This window comes from Salmo salar, chromosome ssa06 (genome assembly GCF_905237065.1).
Source record: "Salmo salar chromosome ssa06, Ssal_v3.1, whole genome shotgun sequence".
In the NCBI taxonomy this organism is placed as follows: Eukaryota; Metazoa; Chordata; class Actinopteri; order Salmoniformes; family Salmonidae; genus Salmo; species Salmo salar.
In genome coordinates, this window is record NC_059447.1 from 86,580,744 (window position 1) to 86,598,762 (window position 18,019).

The 18,019-nt window shown below is 43.8% G+C and overlaps 2 protein-coding genes across 3 annotated transcripts; one reads left to right on the top strand and one right to left on the bottom strand.

The window, feature by feature from the left end:
* The first annotated feature begins 503 nt into the window (after positions 1-503).
* Positions 504-7,719, top strand: LOC106608158 (serine/arginine-rich splicing factor 5). 2 transcript variants are annotated; one of them, XM_014205928.2, is made up of 9 exons: positions 504-648; positions 1,162-1,303; positions 1,555-1,625; positions 1,770-1,901; positions 2,269-2,298; positions 2,775-2,847; positions 4,691-4,764; positions 4,899-5,006; positions 5,142-7,719. In XM_014205928.2, the coding sequence occupies exons 2-9, from the start codon at positions 1,178-1,180 to the stop codon at positions 5,506-5,508; spliced, it is 981 nt and encodes a 326-aa protein (XP_014061403.1). In that variant the 5' UTR covers positions 504-648; positions 1,162-1,177; the 3' UTR covers positions 5,509-7,719. The 2 variants fall into 2 exon arrangements, with proteins under 2 accessions (XP_014061403.1, XP_014061404.1); XM_014205929.2 differs by lacking the exon at positions 2,269-2,298 and having other exon boundaries at positions 505-648.
* Positions 7,720-9,850: 2,131 nt separating this feature from the next.
* slc10a1 (solute carrier family 10 member 1) lies at positions 9,851-17,822 on the bottom strand. Its single transcript, XM_014205990.2, has 6 exons — positions 17,611-17,822; positions 17,346-17,432; positions 16,011-16,123; positions 11,224-11,428; positions 10,696-10,880; positions 9,851-10,394 (listed from the first exon to the last, which is right to left on the bottom strand). Exons 1-6 carry the CDS (start codon positions 17,755-17,757, stop codon positions 10,181-10,183), a joined length of 951 nt encoding a protein of 316 aa, XP_014061465.2. The 5' UTR covers positions 17,758-17,822; the 3' UTR covers positions 9,851-10,180.
* Between the last annotated feature and the right edge of the window lie 197 nt (positions 17,823-18,019).

Here is an 18,019-nt window from a genome sequence, read left to right on the forward strand (position 1 = left end):
CTTGCCACAGCTCGCATTGATGTGCCATCCTGGATGAGCTGCACTACCTGAGCCACTTGTGTGGGTTGTAGACTCCGTCTCATGCTACCACTAGAGTGAAAGCACCGCCAGCATTCAAAAGTGACCAAAACATCAGCTAGGAAGCATAGGAACTGAGAAGTGGTCTGTGGTTACCACCTGCAGAACCACTCCTTTATTGGGGGTGTCTTGCTAATTGCCTATAATTTCCACCTATTGTCTATCCCATTTGCACAACAGCATGTGAAATGTATTGTCAATCAGTGTTGCTTCCTAAGTGGACAGTTTGATTTCACAGAAGTGTGATTGACTTTGAGTTTCATCCTGTTGTTTAAGTGTTCCCTTTATTTTTTTGAGCAGTGTATATTATCATGATACTAACTAGCTAGTTGCGTATCTTACGAACAGTAAAGAGCCATGCCATTTTCACCCTGTACTGTGACGACCATGGTTTTATGTAGATTGTGAACCTTGTGACTGGGTGACATCTAGTGGCTGCTAGATAGTACTGCAACGTGTCATTGAAAAGCCGAGAGAATACGGACTCCATTTTGTGTCCTTCTCGCTGTTTTGAAGAGGCAGTAAGCAGCAAGACAATCCCTCCGAAGGAAAAAAAAAAAACCAACAAAGGTATATTAACATTAACGTTTGTACAATTTAAATGGACGTAACTAATGTTAATGCATTATTGCACTAGTATTGCCAGTCGGAAACGATGTTGTAAACAAGCTAGTTAGCGTTAGCTTTGTTTATCTTGCGTTTGCAAACGCAATCACAGGCCTAAAAAAAAATGCACAATGACTGTGTCGCAGCTAACGTTTAAGGTCACGATAAACGTTCGGTTTCGAAACCTCTCCGGGATGACTATACAGGACTACGCGGCTTATAACGTTTTATTTGTTTATTTATCTAAAAACGTGTATACCTTTTTTATTTAAATACTCCAATTTGTGTACTATAGAATTCTAGTTATCTAACATTGCTAATGATGTGGGTGTAACGTTAACTACGCAGAAAATATTTATGGTGTCCTGAGGTAACAAGAGTTCTAACAACATTCCTAACACATAGTGGTTTTTAGTTTCAAAATGTGTCATCTTAGGGATTTTTTTACATTTTATTCGGTGTTTTTCTTTCGGATAGACATCCTACAGCCAGAATGAGTGGCTGCCGCATATTCGTCGGCCGGTTGAACCCGTCCGCCAGAGAGAAGGACGTGGAGAGATTCTTCAAAGGATACGGCCGCATCCGAGACATCGACCTGAAGAGGGGCTTTGGTTTTGTGGTCAGTACACACACCTACACAATGTGTTTAACACTCCATTGTTCATAGCCCTAGGCTAAGGAGGCAGTTAGGTCTTGGCTAAGTGCAGTGTGGACGTGCATACAGGCTTTAGTTTTCGGGGGTCAGTATACACACAATGACGCACATAGCTGTACCCTCAATTACCAACTCCACTTACTAGCTACATGGTTTAGAAAACCTTTTAGAGAGGTCTAGAATAGATAGTCTGAATGTTATAATCTGTTCTCCAGGAGTTTGATGATCCTAGGGATGCTGAGGATGCAGTTTATGAGTTGGACGGCAAGGAGCTCTGCAATGAGAGGTAAAGCAGCATCTCTGTTCATGATGGACATTTACACATCACCACGTTGGCTCACATATCAATAAATAGGCCTGGGTTATTATAACAGCCTTCCATAACCTGTTATGTGTCTTAAGGCCTCATTCTCTCTCTCTCTCTCTCTAGGGTGACAATTGAGCATGCTCGTGTGCGCCTGCGTGGTGGGCGGGGACGTGGTGGTGACAGAGGAGGAGGTGGAGGAGGAGGAGGAGGCCGCTTCCCAGATCGCTATGGCCGTGGCTCCCAGGATAGTCGGAGGTACATGGACTTAAATATTATCAGCTAGCCTCTCTTACAATTCCCAGTGTGGACTTTCCACACTAGTCGCTAAACAAATAGATTCCAGAAGACTGTACAGTCCCTTTTACAAGTGGAAATTTTAGACAAAATATCCCCAAGGAAAAAAATATTATTAAACCAACTTCAAAACTCTGCTTTCTGTGTTTGGCTTTCATGGTTTGTTTGTTCATCCCCTGAGGCACGCATACACAATGTAAATGCATACATACGGTGCATGCATATGCCAGGTGATAGAAATATCGACGGCAGTACCAGCATTTAAAAAAAAAATAAGTATGTTTTAATAATACTTTCCTGTGGATATTTTGTCTCAAATTTCCATAAGGACCAACCAACCAAGTGGACAGCCGTCAGCGTAAGTTGAAATGACAGTTTATTCAACATTCTGTCTATACAAGGCACCTTTCGGGAAATGTGCAATGGATATAAATCCAACCTTATCTAGGAGGGGAAACGCTGTTCTTTATGTCATTGATTCTAATCCCAGTTGAACTATTTGATAGCTCTGTTATTTCGAGTCAGAATCATGGGTCTGTATACATATAAAATCTGAATCGGCGTGTCGATCTAGGGTCTGTTAAGGATGTTAAACTATAATGAATGGACAAAGGGGGGAACTGATTCTAGATCAGCACTTTGAGGTGCTCGTGTTCTCTCTCTCCCACTACAGCAAAAGGTAATAGGCTACTAGTCAGGATCAAATCCAAGTTTCAGCTAGAAGGAAGGAACTAGCTGTGGATGACTCACCAATGGGTTTTAGCCCACTGTTATGGAACCACGGTTCTGGATTATCTGCAAGGTTTTCATACTTTTCTCTCTCTCCCACCACAGTAGGAACCCCCCACCGATGCGTACGGAGAACCGTCTCATCGTGGAGAACCTGTCATCTCGCGTCAGCTGGCAGGTGAGTTCCTTACCTGGGCGTGTCTGCTCATCTACCGTACCTGCCTGTTATTAACAACACCAGGTGCTGAGTAATCAGAGGGAGACAGTGACAATGCTCAGCTTTATACCTTATCTTCACTAGTAATGATCTCAAGGCAACTGCCTGGTTCACTCCAGGTAAAGAAATTCAGTCATGTTTTTTTTCCTACATGTATTGGAGCGAATGTAGTAATATTTAATGGGTTGAGAGCACATGCATATGAAAATCAGCAGCACTAACCAAATGTGTTGTTGGTCTCATTTCTTCTTACAAATTATTGAATTATAAAGGGCTCTCAATACATAGCCAATCCAGCTCTCTCCTGAGAGCTTCCAGTGAAAATAACCAGCCATAGATATTTGCTGCATCTAAAGAGTACAGTTTGATTAGATACAAAAGAGAGGAAAAACAAACTAATTTGTCTGTATTTTTATTTATTTTAACCAATTCTTCACCCCTTTATTTGCCAGCCTGACTGTTGTGTCGTATGGACGAGAGCGCTTCTTATGGTGGAGTTAACCCAATCAGGGTCCCTCTCTCTGGGTTGAGCCATGTCGTGCCAGCCAGTGTGCCAGTCGGCCTACTCCTAGTTGGTATCCTCCTGCTGGTCGTATGAGTGCTCCCTCGCTTGGTTGGGGGTGAGGTCCCACCCCCCCGGGTCCCACTACCCACTCTGCTCTAGAAGCACTGGCGTGGCCGGCGACCACTTCGCTCGCTCTCGCTGCCCCCCCCCCGGTGGTGGGGGGGTTCAACGGCGGGAGCGCTGTGCTGACAGAGAGGGAGAAATCGCAAACAGAGAGGCAGATGGGCAGAAAGAGAGGAGAGGAAAGAGAGTCGATGATGGTGTTGATGATGATGGTGGCTGGCGTGTTGGTCTGATCCATGGTGGTTCGTAAATTTGAGAGGCTTCAATCGATCCATACCCCCCCCCCCATTACCCCCCCCTCCCCCCGTGTGCTGTGATTCCGTCCGCACATCGTGAGAGGTGCCCAGAGGTGGATAAAATCTGCTGAGCGAGGTCACGAGAGGTCAAGGTTGGATCACGAGGTGCGATCAAGGTGGTTATGGTATGGTGGACTAGGAGAGCCTGCTGCGGCCCGCTCCAAGGGGGGTCTCAGGTATTGGTTTCCTCTCTTCCTCTGTACTGAGACTGAGGGGGGGGTGCCGAGCCCTAGACAGGGTACCCGTCCCAGGCGTTAGGGGGCAGAGAGCCCTGTGCCCTCGGCTCCTAGCTAGCAAGAGACAACCTTATTCAATATGCTGCTCAACACAGCTCCTCAACTGCTCATTCAGTATGTTCTATATGGACTGTTCTATGTAGTTGTTTAAAGTGAGTGGGGTCCAAGAATATATATTTTAATGCAAAGATGATATTTTTAGATCAACCTGACATCTTTTGTCTTTTTAGCTTCCTCCATTTTACAGACCCAATTTAGAGAGTACATTTCTATGTACTTCCGGGAAGGTTTTATTCACATTTCCTTTTGCCAAGCTCTTTTCGCCTTGCTGCAAAGGAGTTTCTTAAGGAAGTGTGTGACATTTCCAAACAGTTTCTGTCCATTTGGCTTGTCCCATACATCAACATGCACACAGACACCTAACTGGTAATTGGAACAACTACTTTAACACAGTGACTTTGTTGCCAGACAAGGCAGCCAGTAATTCTGCTCTGATCTCTGAGGTTCTTGGACCCCTCTCGTCGTCTCTGTTAGTCTCTGTAGTTCCTCCTATGATATCTAACCTTTTTCTCTCGTTGGTGAATATGATACATTATGATGACTGTTGTCCTGTTCCGGTCCTAACTTAGCCTGTTGTTGTGTAGGACCTGAAGGATTTCATGAGACAGGCTGGGGAAGTCACGTTTGCAGACGCCCACCGCCCCAAGCTCAACGAAGGGTAAGAATAATAAAATACTGTTCTTTCTACATATACGTATAAACATGCCACCATCAACATACTCCTTAAACGTTTTACATTCAACCCACCATGTCAGTTGTATTCTGCTGACCTTTTGTTTTGTCGGTCTTCAGAGTGGTTGAGTTCGCTTCTTACAGTGATCTGAAAAACGCCCTTGAGAAGCTGTCTGGCAAGGAGATCAATGGAAGGAAGATCAAGCTGATTGAGGCAGCAAAGAAGAGGTGAGTGGTCTGGAGAATTAGCCCTTCTAGATGTTTCTACTAGTGTTTACTCTAAGGAACTGAGGACGGCAGGATGCATTATCAGTAAAGTGATGAGACGGTTGGTTTCACCTTTTTCTCTTTCCCCTTCTCCAGGGGTTCAAGGAGTCGTTCCCGCTCTGAGAGCTCTTCTCGTTCCCGCTCCCGTTCTCGTAATCGTTCCCCGTCCCGCTCCAGGACCCCCCGTCGTTCCAGGTCCCACTCCCCCAAATCCCGCTCCCCCAAGAGGGACTACAACCGCTCTCATTCTCGTTCCCACAGCGGCTCCCCAGCCCCCCGTGGTGCCGCTCCCGGCTCCCCACCCCCCAGGGCCAAAGAGACCTCTTCCTCCTCCTCTAAACGACCCTCCAAGCCCAGCAAGTCTGCCTCCCCCCACTCCCCTCCCCCTGCACAGCGTGCACCTTCCAGGTCTCCTTCCAGGTCTCGTGGCTCTCGCTCTCCGTCTACGGACAGCCGCCACTGAGTATTGAGAACACCTAACGCAGGAGTATACACATTTTTAAATGAACACACACCTAGTACATAAATACTCACATTCAGACAAATGTGAACACACACACTAACCCCACTGTTATAGTAAGACAACGGGGCAGGAACTGTTTTACCCAGCGGTTCTTGCCTGGGGTCCCTCTATTTTCCCTCATTTTCCTCCCTCCAACCCGCTCTTCTCTTCTGACATAGCTGACCTTTGACCTACTCTTGTATGGTGGGTGTTCTCAATAAAAGCATGGCTCTCGCTGTGAACACAATGAGGGCTTCGTTTTCAATTTGAGCATCAAGTCTAAAACCTTCTGGGGTTTTGTTTTGGTTAGTATTTTTATTTGTAATAATGGATGTAATTCTTGGTAAGGTATTACATTATTTTTTTATCATTCAACGCTCGTGTGGTGACTCCCCCTCTACCGACTTTTGGTTGTCAGCTCTGATATCATGAGCTGTTGAGAATACAAGTCCCGTTCCATGATGGTTATGAATGTGAATGGTTCGACCCAAAACCTTAGCCATTCTGATCTCAGTGTAGGGTTTGTGTAAAGTAACCTTGGGATTTGATTAGTTTTATGCTGTGACTATTTTATTGAACGCCATTTTTCTTTTTTGGGGGGTTATCAGATTGTGATTTTGTTTTGTGGTGGCAGTAAAGGTGTTTTATCCTCAGTTAAGACGCCTGGTGAAAACATTGTGGCAGGCTGTGTTATTATTTAACCCGTTTTGTATTGAACGTTTAAACAGTTGGTTAGGGTTAGATGCACACCGCCATTAACCCATTTGTATTGAATGTTTAAATGGAGTGGTTGTCTGTATCTGTACTCTTTGTTTCTATAAAGCATTATACACGTTTCCTTTCACAATGTATTGTAATGAAGCGTCGACACAACCTAGAGAATAGTTTGGAAAATGACTATTTTTAATGTTAAATTCAGTTTTTTTTTTTTTCTCCGTGTTCAATATGAGGGTTGTATTTGTACTTAATTGAAAAAGAACAAGAAACAGCAAACAACAAATGAAAACAGTTTTAAATAAAGCGTCCGAGACATTTTGTATGTCAGAACTTGAGAATAAAGTTAAACTTCCACAAAGAGTTGTGCCACTGTTTGTAAGATGTCCTTAGTAATGGATCTAGATTCTCTTTTTTTTTAACGTTCAGTATTAAAACGTCACTTATTACAATGTTTTCTATAGCTTGTACACACTGACATACTGCACTAGCTTGCCTTGATCATAAATACACATGTAGTACAGACAGTACGTAGGTTTAATTACCAATTTAATTCCAGAAATTCATCATACAGTAGTCAATTGTCGCAATCACTCCACCTTTTCAAAATGGCAGCGGCCGTGCCTCACCGTCAATGCAGACTCGGATTGTAAATGCAGTTACTGAGTGTTTTCAAGTCGACGGTACATATCTTAATAGTTCATGGTAAATAATCAGACTGATGTGATTGTTTCTGGATGCTCAGAGAGAAATACTGATCATTCAGAGCGTGAATGCTGTAACGTTCTGTGACTATTAGGGATCCCTGTTAGTTCATGCCGATGCAGCAGCTACTCTGCCTGGGGTACAAAAACATGAAGGCACTTACATGATAAAACAGTACATCATAGTTACATTCTGCATTGTACATATCTGGTGTATAATACCACCATACAACAATATTACAATGTTTGTGTGCATATGCATGTGTCTGTACCTTTGTGTGTTGCTTCAGTCCCCGCTGTTCCATAAGGTGTTTTTTATCTGTGTTAAATCTGATTCTACTGCTTGCATCAGTTACTTGATGTGGAATAGAGTTCCATGTAGTCATGGCTCTGTCGTACTGTGCACCTCCCATAGTCTGTTCTGGACTTGGGGACTGTGAAGAGACCTCTGGTGGCATGTCTTGTGGGGTATGTATGGGTGTCAGAGCTGTGTGCTAGTAGTTTAAACAGACAACTTCTAGCCTTGACTTTCATTCTGATACCATATCTACAGTCTTTCACCTTTTAATGTGTATAGTGTTACTTACTAGGTGTTGTCCAATGAATTTCTGTAACCACTCCCTCTTCAAATCAGGGTTGATTGGGAAAAGCTGTTCAAAAGAGGATAATGCATATCCATGCAGCCAAATTGTGTTAAGTTTTTAATCTTTGTTTCCACTGAACATGCAATTCAAATAAAGGCATTTTAATTATATGAATACTACCTTGGATCTCATTTTTGAAGACTGCTCAGTGCATTCAACTTGTCAACACTTACAAAAACAAGTAGTGATGAATGCTTTTAGTTAAGGTAATATCTAGGACTTATTCCTTGCCACCCATTCCAAAACTAACTGCAGCTCTTTATTAATTGTTAGTCATTTCAGTTACTGTAGTAGCTGATGTGTATAGTGTTGAGTTATTTGCATACATAAACACACTGGCTTTACTCAAAACTAGTGGCATGTTGTTAGTAAAGATTTTAAAAAGTAAGGGGCCTAGACAGCTGCCCTGGGGAATTCCTGATTTTACCTGGATTATGTTGGAGAAACTTCCATTGAAGAACACCCTCTGTGTTCTGTTAGACAGGTAAGTCTTTATCCACATTCTTGCAGAGGGTGTAAAGCCATAACACAAGTTTTTCCAGTAGCAGACTGATCGATAATGTCAAAAGCCGCACTGAAGTGTAACAAAACAGCTCCTACAATCGTTTTATCATCAATTTCTCTCAGCCAATCATCAGTCATTTGTGTAAGTGCTGTGCTTGTTGAGTGTCCTTCCCTATAGGCGTGCTGAAAGTCTTGTCAATTTGTTTACTGTAAAATAACATTGTATCTGGCCAAAGGTTTACAAAGGGTTGGTAACAGGCTGATTGGTCGGCTATTTGAGCCAGTAAAGGGGGCTTTACTATTCTTAGGTAGCGGAATTACTTTTTTTTTACTCGCTAGTTGGCTTAAATTGAAGATGTGGCAAATAGGAGTGGCAATATCGTCTGCTATTATCCTCAGTAACTTTCAATCCAAGTTGTCAGACCCCGGTGGATTGTCATTGTTGATAGACAACAATAATTTGTTCACCTCTTCCACACTCACTTTACGGAATTCAAAATTACAATGCTTGTCTTTCATCATTTGATCACTTATACTTGGATGTGTAGTGTCGACGTTTGCTCTGAATTTTGTCTGATCAAACGGCCACATCGCTGGGCTGACTGGCTTCCTCTACCTCCACTGCCTCGTACACCTGCTTCTCTGTGGGAGAGAGAGAGAGAAAGGAGGACACTTAGAGTTAGGGTGGAGCAGTGGTGTGAAGTACTAAGGTAAAAATACTTTGAAGTACTACTTAAGTAGTTTTTTGCGGTATCTGTGCTATAGTATTTATATTTTGCACAACTTTTACTTCACTACATTCCTAAATAAAATAATGTACTTTCTACTCCATACATTTTCCCTGACACCCAAAATTACTCGTTACATTTTGAATGATTAGCAGGACAGGAAAATGGTCCAATTCACACATTTATTAAGAGAATACGTGGTCAGGCCTCCCGGGTGGCGCTGTGCCACCAGAGATTCTGGGTTCGATCCCAGGCTCATGGGGCATGGGGCGGCGCACAATTGGCCCAGTGTCATCCGGGTTAGGGAGGGTTTGGCTGGCAGGGATAACCTTGTCTCATCGCGCACTAGCGACTCCTGTGGTGGGCCGGACGCAGTGCACGCTGACCAGGTCGCCAGGTGTACGGTGTTTCCTCCCGACTGGCTTCTGGGTTGGATGGGCATTGTGTCAAGAAGCAGTGCGGCTTGGTTGGGTTGTGTTTCGGAGGACGCATGGCTCTCGACCTTTGCCTCTTCCGAGTCCGTACGGGAGTTGCAGCGATGAGACAAGACTGTAACTATTACCAATTAGATACCACGAAATTGGGGAGAAAAAAGGGGTAAAATAAAAATGTTAAAAAAAGAGAACACGTGGTCATCCCTACTGCCTCTGATCTGGTGGACTCACTAAACAGAGGTCATCCCCTGCCTCTGATCTGGTGGACTCACTAAACACAAATGCATCTTTTGGAAATGATGTCTGAGTGTGGGAGTGCACCCCTGACTATCCATGCATTTTAAAAACAAGACAATGGTGCCATCTGCTTTGCTTAAAAGAAGGAATTTGAAATTATTTTACTTTTGAATATTTAAGTATATTTTAGCAGTTACATTTACTTTTGATAAATACGTATATTTAAAACCAAATACTTTTAGACTTTTACTCAAGTAGTATTTTACTGGGTTACTTTTACTTGAGTAACTTTCTATTAAGGTATCTATAATTTTATTCAAGTATGACAATTGGGTACTTTTCCCACCACTGGGGAGGAGAGAGGCTATCGCCTGACTAAATGACAGCAACTTGGACAGCTAAGATTGAACTGACATAACTAATGTCGTTTTTCACCTGAACTAGGAGACGGCCCATATTCATAAAACATCTCAGAGTAAGAGTGCTGGTCTAGGATCAGTTTTGCCTTTTAACAAAATAAAGAATAAGACAGGGGATACCTGATCTTAGATCAGTACTCCTTCTCTGAGACACTTTATGATTACACCAGTTTTGTCATCACAAGGGACCTGATGTCCAGGTCTCAGACTAGATGCTTTTTGTAACTGTATATCATTCAAGGACAAGGGTCAGTCAAGCCTACCTTTCTTTGGTGTTTTAAAGAACTGGTGAACCCAGAATAGAACGATGAGCAGTAAGGCCTCTCCCACCTGGAACACTATGTAGACTATAGGGAAGAGGTAGAGCGGACCAATCACATCGGGAGGGAACGCCACCTTCAAAATGGCGGAACACAGCTGGATGTTCTGACATCCCGTCTCCATGGCGATGGTCCTCTGCCCCCTGAGGAAAGAAGGAAGGATGTCCAAATAAGGAATAATTGATTGACATTGAATTCTAACTGAAGTATATGAGTTTCTTTCCTCCAAGCATTTAGCATTAGAAATGTACTGAGCTGGAATATACTTTTACTAGAGGAATATGAAGATACGTAGTTTTTTTTACTATAGAAAAACTTCACATGCAATCTATCAACATAATTCTAATCTTGATCTTCACCATCATTGTAATCCTCATCCTAATCTTAATATCATATTTTACCTTCAATATCATCCTCAACATCATCCGCATCACCATGACTTACGATCCGTTGAGTCTGAACAGGTATAAAAGGACGTATCCGAAAGTGTAGCCAATGAGAGGCATGAGGGCAGCAGTTGCCATTAGTTGAGGGGACAGGACGGTCAGCATCACATTCATTCTTCCTCTGGTCACGCTGGCCAATAGGCCGATCCCTACCATGGATATCAACAGGAGGGACAGACCAATCTGAAGAGCAGGAGGATAGTCAGCCGTGTACTGTATATTATTATACATTTACCCTGGGCTGTCTAAAACAACCTGTATCTGTATGTTCTGAATGTTTTGAACTTTTACAATGAGACCCTTTAGCAGATTTGTGTTTTTCAACAAGATTGTAAATCTAACTGTAAACCTAACTGTACCCCAGTAGAAGATATTACTCAAAAGCTAGCCTCGAAGCTAACCAGGCTTCCCTAAAACGGGAAGGGAGTTTCCCTAAAACTCCTCCAAGGAAGGTGTGACAACGACATGATTTTGGAGGTATGGAAATGCGAGACTACCCAAAAGCTGACCATTATATCGGTCATACCTTGGTAATGGTCTTGGAGTACTGCGGCCTGTAGTAGTTGATGAGGATGCCGATGCCGCAGGGGAACAGAGTCATGACCAGGGCCAGAGTGATGCCAGCGTAGGGAACAGCACTCTCCAGGTTGGAGAAGCCCTGGCAGTACAGGTAGAGGAGCAGTGGCATCATACCCAGGGCTAGGAATGTAGAGCTGGTAGTCATCACAATACTGAGAAGGAAGAGAGGGAGAAAGAGAGAGAAGGGATGGAGCGAGAGACAGAGTGGGGGGATAGAAAGGAGGATAGGGAAGGAGGGGGGATGGATGGATGGAGAGAGAGAGTGTGAGGGGGGTAGAAAGAATGAGAGGGAGAGAGAGAGAGGGAGGGATGGATGGATGGAGAGAGGGAGGGGGAGATACAGAAAGAAAGGGAAGGAGAGAGGGGGAGAGAGAGAGAGGAGGAGGCAAAGGGGGGAGGGAGGGAGGGAGGGAGGGAGGGAGGGAGGGAGGGAGGGAGGGAGGGAGGGAGGGAGGGAGGGAGGGAGGGAGGGAGGGAGGGAGGGAGAGAGAGAGAAAGGGAAGGAAAGAGGGGGAGAGAGAGAGAGGAGGAAGCAAAGGGGGAGGGAGGAGGGAGGGAGGGAGGGAGGAGGGAGGGAGGGAGGGAGGGAGGGAGGGAGGGAGGGAGGGAAGGGAGGGAGAGAGAGAAGGAGGGAGAGAGAGAGGGAGGGATGGATGGGGAGAGAGAGAAGGAGGGAGAGAGAGAGGGAGGGATGGATGGATGGAGAGAGGGAGGGGGAGATAGAGAGAGAAAGGGAAGGAGAGAGGGGGAGAGAGAGAGAGAGAGAGAGAGAGGAGGAGGCAAGGGGGAGAGAGAGAAGGAGGGAGGGAGGGATGGATGGATGGATGGATGGAGAGAGGGAGGGGGAGATAGAGAGAGAAAGGGAAGGAGAGAGGGGGAGAGAGAGAGAGAGAGAGAGAGGAGGAGGCAAAGGGGGAGAGAGAGAAGGAGGGAGGGAGGGATGGATGGATGGATGGAGAGAGGGAGGGGGAGATAGAGAGAGAAAGGGAAGGAGAGAGGGAGAGAAAGAGGAGGAGGCAAAGGGGGAGAGAGAGGGAGAAAGAGAGAGAGAGGGGGGGGGAGATTTTTATTTGTATTTATTTCACCTTTATTTAACCACGTAGGCTAGTTGAGAACAAGTTCTCATTTGCAACTGCGACCTGGCCAAGATAAAGCATAGTAATTTGACACATACAACAACACAGAGTTACACATGGAATAAACAAAACATACAGTCAATAATACAGTAGAACAAAAGAAAACAAAAATTCTATATACAGTGAGTGCAAATGAGGTAAGTTAAGACAATAAATAGGCCATGGTGACGAAGTAATTACAATATAGCAATTAAACACTGCAATGGTAGATGTGCAGAAGATGAATATGCAAGTAGAGATACTGGGGTGCAAAGGAGCAAGATAAATAAATAAATACAGTATGGGGATGAGGTAGGTAGATAGATGGGCTATTTACAGATGGGCTATGTACAGGTGCGGTGATCTGTGAGCTGCTCTGACAGCTGGTGCTTAAAGCTAGTGAGGGAGATATGAGTCTCCAGCTTCAGAGATTTTTGCAGGGGAGGAGGGGGAGAGGGAGAGGGAGAGATAGGGAGAGGGAGAGTGAATGAGGGAGAGAGAGAGAGGAGGCAGGGAGAGAGAAAGAGAGAGAGAGAAGAGGCAGGGAGAGAGAGACGGCAGGGAGAGAGAGAGAGAGATAGGCATGTGTATAAACAGCAGGCTTAGTTACATATATGTGTATTTCCATTCTTCCTCACCTGGCGAACGTGCTGTTATGGTATCAGAACCACGCTCATCGTTACACATTGACAGAACATGGAACAACACATAGCTGTGACCGTGAAATCACAACTCTGACATTTCTCTATTGGGTCAATGCCAAGCGGCCAGTCATCTCAATAGATGGGTTAGCTGACAATGTCAGGAAAACTAAGCGCAAGTTTCAAAGGGGCAGAAGTCCATGTATTGTGATTCTGGATGGCCAGAGACCTAGCAACAATGACATTTCAGCTCCTTGTATCTTGATACCATGTCTTGTTTTGAGGTGTTTTGAATAATGGCATTTCTAATCCTAATATGGTAGTACATTCGCTAGTTAGTGTAACGGTCGTTGTAGTGAATGGACCAAGGCGCAGCGGGTTGAGTGCTCATTAACTTTTATTGAACACTAAACAAAAACCCGAACGACAGCTAGACAGTTTTGCAGGCTACACATACAGCAATGCAAAAATCAACTTCCCACAAAAGACAGGTGGAGAAAGGGCTACCTAAGTATGGCTCCCAATCAGCGACAACGATGTACAGCTGTCCCTGATTGAGAGCCATACCAGGCCAACACAAAGAAATACACAACATAGAATGGAACATAGAAATAGAAAATATAGAACATACAACTAAACCCCGAAACACACAAAACAAACACACCCCTGCCACGTCCTGACCAAACTACAATACCAAAAGGACCCCTTTACTGGTCAGGATGTGACAGTTAGCTAACCAACAACTGTAACAATGTATTTTCTGAGACTCATTGTGCAAATGTTATGTTTTCAATAAACATTTGGAGACTAACTAAAGTCAGCAATCTAAGCCAACCCCATTTGTTTTGTCCCATACTTCTGCAAGCGTCTGTTTTGTTGCTAAACAACCAACCCGTCTATACTGTCATTCCGGTTGTTCTGTTATCTACTTTGTCTTTTTCTGTGGATAATGTTATGCTTCAAAAAATACAGTAAGAAAAATATCTGAAATCTGAATCTATTTGACCTATAACCTGGACAGACAGCGCTCGTGTATATGTCATCTCTGCACACATAAACAAGAGACTAGTGTGAGTAAAATATTTGGCAGTTGGCATCATTAATAATTAACAGTAGGCAAGTCCTTGAGACAGTCAGAGACAGAGTGTTTTTTCAGATGATACCTACAGGGGTAGTTAGAGGAGGAATGTCTCCTCTGTATCTCTAGGCATCATGTCCTAATGGAGGTTTCCAGGTACTTTGTAAAACTGAAGGGGTTAATGACTGACCAGGTGGTTAAAAGTAGCGTGAAAGGTGTGACGCGGTATCTGATGACGTTGATTAATATCTATGATAATTATGTTGAGGTCTTGGTAGTGTCCAATAGAGGAGTTAGTGATCTGCCGGTTCAAACTAAAACATGGGATGGATGGGGTGTCTGATGGTGGAATTCATTCATATAATAGTTTTATGATCTGGGTCAGGGATCATCAACTAGATTCAGCCACAGACTATTTTTTCTTAAGCGGATGGCCAGGAGGCCGGAACAAAAAATAAGACACCAATAAGAAGAAGTCCAAATTTGTGAATTTTTGGTTCCAACTGCTGTGTCTTTGTGAGATGCAGAGTAGGTGAACGGATGATCTTTGCATGTGTGGTTCCCACCGTGAAGCATGGAGGAGGAGGAGGTGTGATGGTGTGGGAGTGCTTTGCTTGTGACACTGTCAGCATGGCTACCACAGCATTCTGCAGCGATATGCCTTCCCATCTGGTTTGCACTTAGTGGGACTGTCATTTGTTTTTCAACAGAACAATGATCCAACACACCTCCAGGCTGTGTAAGGGCTATTTGACCAAGAAGGAGAGTGATGGTGTGCTGCATTCAATGACCTGGCCTCCACAATCACCCAAACTCAACCCATTTGAGATGGTTTGGGATGACTTGGACCGCAGAGTGAAGGAAAAGCAGCCAACAAGTGCTCAACATATGTGGGAACTCCTTCAAGACGGTTGGAAAACCATTCCTCATGAAGCTGGTTGAGAGGATGCCAAGAGTGTGCAAAGCTGTCATCAAGGGAAAGGGTGGCTACTTCGAAGAACCTCAAATATTAAATATTTTAGATTTCTTTAACACTTTTTTGGTTACTACATGATTTCATGGGTGTTATTTTATAGTTCAAATGTCTTCACTATTATTCTACAATGAAGAAAAACCCTTGAATGAGTAGGTGTGTCCAAACTTTTGACTGGTACTGTATATACAGTATATATACTGGGGATGCATAAAACCACCCATGAGCCAAATTCGGCCCATAGGCCGCCAATTGGGGGACCTTGATCTAGGTCGATGTAAGCCAGTTCATTAAGCTGTAATAACAGGATAATTACCAAGGCATGAATGTAGATCTGAGAACAGGATAATTACCAAGGCATGAATGTAGATCAGAGAACAGGGTGACTACCAAGGCATGAATGTAGTTCTGAGAACAGGGTGATTACCAAGGGTTTTCAAATGATCAATTATCCTTTTAAAATTATAAACTTGGATTAGCTAACACAACGTGCCATGGGAATACAAGAGTGATGGTTGCTGACAATAGGCCTCTGTACGCCTATGTAGATATTCCATAAAAAATCTGCCGTTTCCAGCTACAATAGTAATTTACAACATTAACAATGTCTACACTATATTTCTGATCAATTTGATGTTATTTTAATGGACACATTTTTTTGCTTTTCTTTCAAAAACAAGGACATTTCTAAGTGACCCCAAACCTTTGAATGGTAGCGTATGTAAAATGAGTTGTAGTTACCAGGAATATGTCAAATTTGGGGAACAGTCAGTGACTGATGAGACCAGTCTTTAGGGTGGAGACCCAGTCAGAAACAAGATGATTTTCACCTGAACGTTAATGCCACACTGTGATAATGGGGAAATTTGGAGGAGAATAGATCAAAGTGTATAGAGGTTCATGAGAATAGTTAAGAATGTTGTCTACCTGAGGTTCACGTCTCCCTTCAGTGCCAGGGCCAGTATATTGGAGACGTTTCCCCCTGGACAGCATCCACAGATCAGCACTGCTACAGCCTCCATCGGCCCCAGCTGTAACACCTGAAGACACAGGACAGGACAGGACATTCCTGAAGGCCTGGGAACTAGACTGTAGAATGCCAAGACAGCTATGGAAACTACTAACCTGAGCCAATGACAAATATTAACCTGAGTCAATGAGAAATAGTAGCCTGTGTCACATCTTCCGCCAAAGTCGGTCCCTCTCCTTGTTCGGGCGGCGTACAGCGGTCGATGTCACCGGTCTTCTAGCCATTGCCGCTCCACCTTTCATTTTCCATTTGTTTTGTCTTGTTTTCCCGCACACCTGGTTCACATTCCCTCATCAGACTAAATGTATATTACCCTCTGTTTCCCCCATGTCAGTGTGAGGAACTGTTCTTGTGTAGGGTGTTACACTACAGGCTGGCTTGCGCTAAGTTTGTTTCATACCTAGGTTTGTTTGTTTTGTTTAATCCAGTTCATGTTACCGTGGTTGTGCTTTGTGCTGCCTCACCTGTGCCTTTGGGCCAGGGTGTATATTAAAGTTCTCCTGTTATCACCCATCTCTGCTCTCCTGCGCCTGACTTCCCGGCAACCAGTCACTCACCCCGTTACAGCCTGAGCCAATGAGAAATACTAACCTTAGCCAATGAGAAAAACTAACCTTAGCCAATGAGAAAAACTAACCTTAGCCAATGAGAAAAACTAACCTTAGCCAATGAGAAAAACTAACCTTAGCCAATGAGAAAAACTAACCTTAGCCAATGAGAAAAACTAACCTTAGCCAATGAGAAATACTAACCTTGTCACATGCGTCGAAATGATTGGACCACGGCGCAGCGTATTGAGTGCTCATCTTCCTTTTATTATGAGAGAACACTTAAACAAAATAAACAAATGCCAAACAACAGTTCCGTAAGGACAACGACTATACGAAAAACAACCACCCACAAAACCCAAAGGAAAACAGGCTGCCTAAGTATGGCTTCCAATCAGACAACGAAAGACACCTGCCTCTGATTGGAAACCATACTCGGCCAAACCTGGAAAACGAAACATAGAAAATGAAAACTAGAATACATTCCCCTGGAAACAAACAAACCCCAAAACACACAAAACAACACCCCTGCCACGCCCTGACCATTCTACTATGGCAAATGACCCTTTTCACTGGTCAGGACGTGACAAACCTTAGCCAATGAGAAAAACTAACCTTAGCCAATGAGAAATACTAACCTTAGCCAATGAGAAATACTAACCTTAGCCAATGAGAAATACTAACCTTAGCCAATGAAAAGGCAGTGAGGGGCATTACTCCGAACTGGGCCACCGCTGCGATGGCTACTCCTTTAGGTTTCAGGATGTGGGTCTATAGAAATAGATTAATAACAATATTAAATGTTATGAATATAATATTTCATTTGTATACATTTCATAAACCTTAAAACTGCTTTAATCACAAAAAACATCAAAGAAAGAAGATGAAATTAACCCCCAAAAGTCTGAAACAACCAGAAACTAGATATGAACACCATCATGAGAATCACCTTGATCTTGGACACCTCCATGGTACAGCCCAGTGAAACCATGGTGATGAAGAGGACCACTATGGTGGTGAAGCTGATGATCTGGTCTATTATGGGTGGCAGGGGGGGGGGAGTGGGTTGGGGTGATGTTGAACAGTAAACTGTCATTGGACGCCAGGTACTGATAAGAGAACACCCCCATGGCGGTGTCAATGGTATCTTCCATTTGTATCTTCTTCTCTGGCTGGAGCCTTCGACAGAGAGAGATGTGGTGTTGATGGTATTCTCAATGAAATGATCAAATATACAGACAACAAATTCCAATGGCTATACTAAAACTCTTTAACATCATCCTTAGCTCTGGCATCTTCACCAATATTTGGAACCAAGGGCTGATCACCCCAATCCACAAAAGTGGAGACAAGTTTGA